The sequence below is a fragment of the Prosopis cineraria genome, unplaced genomic scaffold (assembly GCF_029017545.1).
Source record: "Prosopis cineraria cultivar Desert tree isolate PC_DT_omini unplaced genomic scaffold, ASM2901754v1 PC1, whole genome shotgun sequence".
NCBI lineage: Eukaryota > Viridiplantae > Streptophyta > Magnoliopsida > Fabales > Fabaceae > Prosopis > Prosopis cineraria.
The window spans coordinates 39122454-39131283 of NW_026555332.1; the positions used below are offsets into that span (position 1 = coordinate 39122454).

At 39.5% G+C, this 8830-nt stretch overlaps 1 protein-coding gene and 1 pseudogene across 1 annotated transcript; both read left to right on the forward strand.

Moving 5' to 3' along the window:
• The first annotated feature begins 367 nt into the window (after nucleotides 1-367).
• LOC129298800 (uncharacterized) lies at nucleotides 368-1477 on the forward strand. Its single transcript, XM_054937273.1, has one exon. It carries the CDS (start codon nucleotides 368-370, stop codon nucleotides 1475-1477), a length of 1110 nt encoding a protein of 369 aa, XP_054793248.1.
• A 5924-nt stretch (nucleotides 1478-7401) lies between these two features.
• Nucleotides 7402-8830, forward strand: part of LOC129298891 (G-type lectin S-receptor-like serine/threonine-protein kinase At5g35370) — a 13054-nt pseudogene continuing 11625 nt past the window's right edge.

An 8830-nucleotide genomic window follows, 5' to 3' on the forward strand; every position in this document is an offset into this window, starting at 1 on the left:
TAGCTGCACATAGGCTAATTAATCCCTTTCTCCCTATGGGGCAATAAGCACATTGAGGAGAGAATGGATTTTTTCCTTGCATATCTATTATCAAAATTATTTTTATCATTTTTTTTCTCTTTTCTCAAAAATAAGATTGTAAGGCTAAACCTTTCAACATTAATCATATAGGGGATTTAAGCCTCTCGTCCATTAATTGTTTACTCCATCTCCCTATGGTGCAATAAGTATCTAGAGGAGAGGGTTTTCAAAAAAGTGAGCCAGATAGCTTGCTAAAATTATGAGAATTGTATATTATTAACCTTTGTTTTGATTAACAGGAACCGTGAGTTATCCAGAATCTTTGTGAAATTGGCATAAGGGATAAATGGCACTCGAAGGTAGTACAAATCTAAGTCATACTGGAAAATTATATCAGGGAAAAGGGATCAAATTATCTGTCAAAGTTGAGCCGCTGGAAACCTTAATTGAGTTGAGCCGTCATATCAAAGGGAAGATTATGCAAGATTTTAAAAGGAAATATGGAAATATCTTGGATCTTCTATCAGTCACAATATATAATGATGCAATAATGGAATTAAGCCAATATTGGGATGCCTCGTTAAGATGTTTCACATTTCAAGACTTCCAAATGGCACCGACTTTGGAAGAATATGGAGAAATTTTGAGAATGCCCCTTAAGGAGAACATGGCAGTATATCTTTATCCTGGATATTTACCATCTCGAGGCACGATAGCGAAAATTTTGGAAATTCCTAAGGAAAAGGTACGAATGGTTTGCCCAGGACAAACAGAGGGAATCTCAAGAGCTGATGTAGAAGCCCACTTGAAAGTTTTGGCAGGAAAAGAGGCTTGGGTTACATTTTGCAGAGTCTTTGCCTTATGCATATATGGAATAATCCTGTTTCCATCATCAATTGGCATAATTGACTTAGGAGCCATTAGTGTATTCCAAATGGTGGAATACCATAACGTGAATCCAGTACCAGCAATCTTGGCAGAAACGTACTTGACCTTAACTCAATGTCATGATAAAGGGAAAGGAAAGGTCAATTGTTGTATTGCATTACTGGATTTATGGATGCTTGGCCACCTTTATGGAAAGACGCTTCCTTTCAGAAAGAAGAACGACTCAGACAGTAATCCACTCATGTCTTTTAAAGGCCAATTCGTGATTGACGGAATGAGCTACATGGATTGGAAAAGAACCTTCTCAGAACTTAAAGAAAGTTCCATTTTATGGAAACTAGACTGGTGGTGGAAAGAGGAGGTTATTTACCATTGCGGTGACTTTCCGAATGTGCCTTTAATGGGACCCAGAGGGTGTATCAACTATAACCCTTCCTTAGCGTTAAGGCAACTGGCCTATAAGCAAAATGTTCCTTCTAAGAAAGAGGTGCAGGAGTTATACTTTCTACATAAGGAGGATGGGACAAAGTTATCAAACCAAATGTCAAAGAAGCATGGCAAGAGATAGGGTACAAAGGGAAGATTGAGCTAGGGATACGTGTAGTAAACTCAAGTCCAGAATACACTACTTGGCTGAAGAGTATGATTCAAGGAGCAAATCCTTTATTTCATCCTCAAAATCCCTTGTTAGGCAATGACTTGAAAGAGATTAATGGGCAATTGGTTGAATGCTTGAAGATGAAGGAAAATGAGTTACAAGCGCTTGCTAGCTCAGAGTCTAAGAATAAAGAAGAATTGGAAAAATACCAAAACGAATGCGTTGAGTTACGGAGAAAGCTAGCAAAGGAAAGAGAAGGGCATAACCTTGAAGAAACACCTGAGACTAAGAAATTGAAAAAGGAAAATGCCAAACTGAAAAGGGAAGTGCAAACTAGTGATAACAAAGTTCAAAGTACTAAAGCAAGACTTGTCAAAATAGTCAGGGAAAATGATGCATTGAAGAAGGAATTACAAGACATCAGACCCATTGAGGAGATGCAGCAAGAAATCAATACGCTCACAAGACAATTGGAAAGGAAGGTGAATGAACTAGCCAGGGTGAGAGGAAGTGCAGCTGAGACAGCACAGAACTTTGTTCAGAGGCTTAATCAACAAAATGAAGTCTTAGAAGAGTGGAAATCACTTTGCCTTGATCAAACAGAAGAAACCAAAGAGTGGATGTTAAAATGTAGGCAGATAATTGATTTGGCTAATGACAAAATTCCAGAATTTGCAAGAGCATTTAAGCAAGCTGAAGGCATGGTTCTCCCTGGGGGAACTCCATTAGAGATTGTTGAATTCTTCCATTTGTGCAATGAAATTGTAAAAGAACTCAATAGCGTGACGAAGTTCTAAATCTGTATTAACATTTGAATCATTGTATGAGGATCTACATGACGCTTTGTGGTTGTGAAATTGTTGATTAATTTGTACTACCATCATTTTCTTAAGACCTTGAATTTCGATAGGATCCAATGTCCATCTAATTCAATGGTCAACTTTAAATCCCCTATGAAATAATAAATTTCTGGAGGAATTTAAAGGGTGCCAGTGTCGTGAAACCCTTATGTCTACACAATGCTGGATATCTTACGAAACAAATGTAAAGGTAAAACTTATTAAAATTAATTATTATGTTACACAGGTAAGCCAACATTGCGCCTCGAAAGAAAAACTCGTTGACCAGATTCCCACCACTCGAGCATACAACACACGATCGCGTAGTCGTGCAATGGAAAATTCAACCGTGAATGAGTCAGCAACCTTAAATGATCGGATGTCTGCAGTGGAGTCTAAAATGGCCGAAATAAGTGACATGATGAAATTGCTAACAGAGGCTCTAAAAGGACGGAGTGATGATAACCCACCACGGAATACCGTAGCAGATGAGAACGCGGTTAATAGAACAATTGAGCCAAATAGAGGATCAGATCCTAAAGTACCCACGCCAGAGAAACAAGATTCTGGGATAGGGGCCTTTTAACATACCGGATGGTCCTGGGGAAGATCATGCCTACATGTTCCAAATCCCACAAGTGCTACATAAAGAGAAGGAGTTGAAAGAAGAACTTAGAGAGATGAAAGATCAATTGAAGGCTCTTCAAGGATCAAACACGTGGGGTTCCTTAGACTTGAAAGAATTATGTTTGACCCCAGAAATTGATGTTCCCAAGAAATTCAAGATGCCAAGCTTCGATAAATATGATGGTACAAGTAACCCAATTTATCATTTGAGGGCCTATTGCACAAAGATGTCCATATGGTCACAAGATGAGAAGTTTCTGATAAACTTCTTTCCTGAAAGCTTAACTGGAGCCGCATTGACTTGGTACATGCAACTAGACCAAACCAAGATCAAAAGATGGAAAGACCTTGTGGATGTTTTCATGAGACAATACAAGTTCAATCTTGATACTGCTCCGACCAGAGAACAATTGAAAGCAATGACCAAGAAATCATCATCATTCAAAGAATATGCTCAAAGATGGAGAATAGTGGCTTCGCAAGTGCAACCTCCAATGGTTAATTCCGAACTTTGCTCGTACTTCATCCGTGCGTTGCCTAAGCCATTTTACCAACACATGATAGGAACACATGTCACTGATTTTGCTGATTTAATGGTAATTGGGGAAAGGATTGACATAGACATAAGAAGAAGATAGCCACTTCTCAAGCTGAAAGTAGTTCACGAAAGAACTATGACCAAAAAAAGAGAAGGGAATGTGAACTATATTCAACCTATAAGACAAGCAGCTACCAATTCTCAAGTCCCTTATCAAGTAGAGGGAAGGAATCAAAGACAGCAACAATTTGGGTTCAGGCCTAACAAGCACGGACAGGATGGAGAGAGGAGAAATGTCCAATCCAGGGATAGTCGCCCATGGCCCAATTTTGGATTAACAAATGCTGAATTGTACCATAAACTTTTGACAGCCCAATTATTAGGTCCGCGACCTTATAAGCCTCTTGGTCCGCCTTACCCGGCATGGTATAATCCAAATGTTGTTTGTGAATACCACATGGGTGCACCTGGGCACTCAATAGAAGACTGTGTGACGTTTAAAAGGAATGTGCTAGACCTAGTTGATTCTAACCATATCCAGCTTAAAGAAGAGGGAAGCTCTACCCTTACTACTGATCCACTCCCAAATCACGAAAAACGAGTCAACGCTATTGAAGAAGAAGATGCGTGCTTCAAAAGCTCAAGGATCAGGATGCCTATGAATGAGCTTTATGCTCATTTAAAGGAGTATGGCTATATGCGAGAAATGCTCCTCACGAATAATATCAGTGATCAAATGCCTGGATACTGTGAATATCATCAGGAGAAAATAGGCCATGACATAGAAAGTTGTGAACAGTTTAAAGGAGCTGTTAGAAAAATGATGGCGTTAGGGATCGTGTCTGTAAAGAAGGGAGACGCCAAAGTGTGCATGGTAGAAAAAAACATGTTGAGCTTGTCATAAAAATTCGAGCCCAAAAGAACGGGTTCAGGCAGTCTCTTTTGTGATAAACAAAGCCTCTGCAGATCTTGTACCTCACGTAAGACAACCAACATTGACCATAAGCACGCCTCATCCCTTCCCTATGAAAGTGATCGAGCAGTCCCGTGGAAATATCAAAGCATTGTGGAGAACCACAAAAACCCAACGTTGATTGCCGGACAAGCAATGAAATGGCCAACCAAGGGGGTGTTACTCAAGTGGAAAACCATACTTACCATCTTACATTAGGAAAATGGTAAAAGAGAAAAATGCAAGTATTAACAGGCCAAAGGAAGACAATCCTAAAGAAATGGAAAAATTAGAAGATGAGTTTTTATCGATTATGAAGCAAAGTGAGTACAACAGCATTGTGGACCAATTGAAGAAAACTCCAGCGCGTATCTCCATACTTTCTTTGATTTTGAGTTCCGAAGCGCATCGTCAAGCATTGCAAGAAGTGTTGAATCAAGCTTTTGTGCAGCCTAATATAACCCCTGAGAAGGTGGCAAGTGTAATGAATGTTGTAAAAGCCTCCTCTACCATTTCCTTTTCGGAAGAGGAAGTTACAGAAACCGCTGTCCACCAAGCCAAGGCTTTGCACATCACTTTGAAATGTGAAGGGTTCATAATCGCAAGAGTATTAATTGACGAAGGATCAGCGTTAAATGTCTTGCCGCTCTCCACATTCGAATCATTATCACTAGAGCTTCAAGTGTACATAAAAGTAATATTGTGGTAAGAGCATTCGATGGATCAAGACGGGAAGTATTAGGATCCGTTTGTCTCTCCCTGGAGATAGGGCCAAGCAGGTTTAAGGTGGATTTCCAACTCATGAACATAGACCCAAGTTACACAATGCTGCTAGGAAGGCCATGGATTCATTCTGCTAGGGCTGTTCCTTCTACCTTACATCAAAAGGTTAAATTCATCAGTGATGGGAGAATTATAGCAGTTAAAGGAGAGGAGGAAATCATGGTAAGCAAACCAAGCTCACTCCCTTATATTGAGGCTGCAGAGAAAGATCATGGAGTTTCTTTTCAAAGTCTAGAGGTTGAAGATATTTGCGATAGTACTCACAACATCAATTCCGTCGTGGCTAAAATCATGACGAAGAGTGGGTTTATGCCAGGGAAAGGTTTAGGCTCTCATTTACAAGGAATTACGTGTCCAATTAAGGTTTTGGATAATTGTAATCGCCAAGGGTTAGGGTATGAGCCTACCTTAGAAGACCAGATGAAAGACAAAGCAAGCTTGGCAAAAGGCAAAAAGGCTAGTAAATTGGAGATTCCACACATTAAAGAATCCTTCCCAGGCCCGTCCGAGATATATATAACCAACTATCTCAGTGATCTCTTTTAATGAAGATGTAGCATGCAGAACAAGTGCCTCAATTGCAGTCGATGATTCCAACAAAGTTCTAGCGAATTGGGAGTTTGAAGAGGCCAATGATGTCATTAGCTTAGAGTAATTGTTTCAATTATGTTGTTCCTACTTTATCCACTTTTGAGCCCAGGTTTTAGGTAATAGATCTTGGGTATTAACTAATGCAAACTTTTGATACACATAATTCATGAAATGAATTTCATTTGCATTCATGTCTATTTCTTTATTCCACCCTATCTACTTCAATACATCTTTCTCCGTTTCATTCCTGTTCCTTATTTTATCTCGTTCCATATTCATTATCCAGGGATTTTGTTTCTTCTGATTCCATCTCCCACCCAGAGATTAATAAACCCTGTGAAGATGATTCATTCGTTGCCACTGATATGCATGATTGTGAGTCTGATGATGAAGACATAATCCAAACTTTTTCAAAGATGCTTGAATTAAGTGATAAGGGAATATGCCCACATGAAGAAGTGATTGAGATGGTTAATATGGGAACCGAGGAGGATCAAAAATGCTCAAAATAGTAGATAATCCTGAAAGGGAACAAATGATTGAGTTGTTCAAAGAATACATAGATGTGTTTGCATGGTCATATAAAGACATGCCTGGGCTAGACCCAAGCATTGCTTTCTCATAAAATACCATTACTTCCCAAGGTCGAGCCTAAGAAACAGAAGTTAAGGAGAATGAACACGGGGGTGTCCTTGCAAATAAAAGAAGAAGTAATAAAGCAGTTAGAAGCAGGATTTTTGGAGGTAGTAACTTACCCACAATGGGTGGCACATATTGTTCCTGTTCCTAAAAAGATGGTCGGATTCGAATGTGTGTTGATTATCGTAATCTAAAAATGCGAGTCCGAAAGATGACTTCCCATTACCCCACATTGATGTATTAGTCGATAATACTGCTCGAAGCTATCGCTATTCCTTATGGATGGTTATTCAGGGTACAATCAAATCCCTATGCATGAAAGGATAAAGAGAAAACAACCTTTACAACCCATGGGGAACTTATTGTTATCGGGTAATGCCTTTTGGTTTGAAAAATGCTGGGGCAACTTATCAACGAGCTATGGTAGCACTATTCCATGACATGATGCATAAAGAAATTGAAGTATATGTAGATGATATGGTAGCTAAATCAGCGGAGAATAGAGTCATGTTGGAGTCCTTAGAAAGCTATTTGGGAGATTACGCGAATATCGGCTAAGATTGAATCCTAACAAATGCATTTTTGGAGCTCTTTCTGGGAAGTTATTGGGATTCATTGTGAGTCGTAAAGGGATAGAAGTAGATCCAGATAAAGTGAGAGCAATTCGAGAAATGCCATCTCCCGAAAGAGAAAGAAGTTAGAAGTTTCTTGGGACGATTGAATTACATTGCTAGATTTCATTGCCAATCTAACAGCCACTTGCGAACCAATGTTTAAGCTGTTAAAGAAAATTGCAAGGGGACATGGGATGATGATTGTCAAAAGGCCTTTGATAAAATTAAAGATTATTTGTTAAATCCCCCGATTTGGTACCTCCATCACCAGATCGTCCACTAATCCTTACCTAACAACTTTACCTCGCTCAATGGGAGCAATGCTAGGTCAACTTGATGATTCTGGAAAGAAGGAAAGAGCGATTTATTTCTTGAGCAAGAAGTTTAATGAGTGTGAAGCTCATTATCCGGTGATTGAGCGAACTTGTTGTGGACATATGGGGCAACTAGAAGGCTAAGGCAATACATGCTTTACTACACTACCTGGCTAATCACGAGTGGACCCACTTAAATACATCTTTGAGAGCCCGCTCATTGCTGGTAGAGTACTAAAATGGCAAGTTGTACTATCAGAATATGATATAAAGCATGTGATGCAAAAGTCAGTCAAAGGTAGTGCATAGCAGATCATTGGTCGATAATCCTTAGGGGATGACCAGCCATTAGATTTTTCAATTTCCTGATGAAGGCATATGCACTACAGAAGAAGGTTGTGGTGAAGGAAACAATGAAGGCAGAATGGGAAATGTATTTTGATGGAGCCGCCAACAGTGCATGGAAATGGGGTAGGGAGCGGTGATCGTTTCACCAGAAGGAAAACAATTTCCAGTGGCCATCAAATTAGAATTTGATTGTACTAACAACATAGCAGAATAGAAGCTTGTGTTAATGGTCTTCGAGCAGCTATTACCCTTGGTTATACGGTGTTTGAAGGTATTTGGTGATTCAGCTCTCATTATTCATCAAGTAACAGGAGAATGGAGAACAAAGGATGTAAAATTGATTCCCTATCAAGAACTCCTACAGATTTGATTAAGCAATTTAAGGTTGCTAGCTTTCATCACTTGACTAGAGATAAAAACCGTTTTCGCTGATGCTTTAGCCACTTTAGCAGCAATGATCCAACTTGATTGTGGAGTCCATATCCAACCCATCCAAGTGGAAGCTAGAAGCTTTCCAGCGTACTGTCTGAATGTTGAAGAAGATCGAGAAGATATCCTTGGTTCCAGGATATTAAGGATTATATCACTAAGAGATCATACCCAGCTGGAAGGACTGAGAATGAAAAGAAAACCCTTCATCGTTTGGCTATGACATTCTTTATCAGTCAAGATGTTCTATACAAGAGGGGTTATGATGGTACTTTACTTCGCTGTGGAGTTCAGAAGAAGCAAAGAAAATCATGGTTGAGGTACATGAGGCATATGTGGCACGCATGCGAATGGTCACACTATGGCCAAACAGATTCAAAGGTATGGCGACTTCTGGCTAACAATAGAAGAAAGATTGCTTTGAGCATGTCAAGAAATGCCATAAATGTCAGATCTATGCTAATAGGATAAATGCTCCTCCAATCCCATTACATATTTTGGTATCACCCTAGCCATTCTCAATGTGGGGCATTGACATATTGGCCCAATTAACCCAAAAGCTTCGAATGGACATCGCTTCATCCTGTCGCGATTGACTATTTCACAAAAATGGTAGAAGCAAATTCATTTGCTAGCATCACGCAAAAGA

Coding starts and splice junctions, on each gene's coding strand:
- LOC129298800 (XM_054937273.1), top strand. CDS start 368: ATGGCACTCGAAGGTAGTACAAATCTAAGTCATACTGGAAAATTATAT.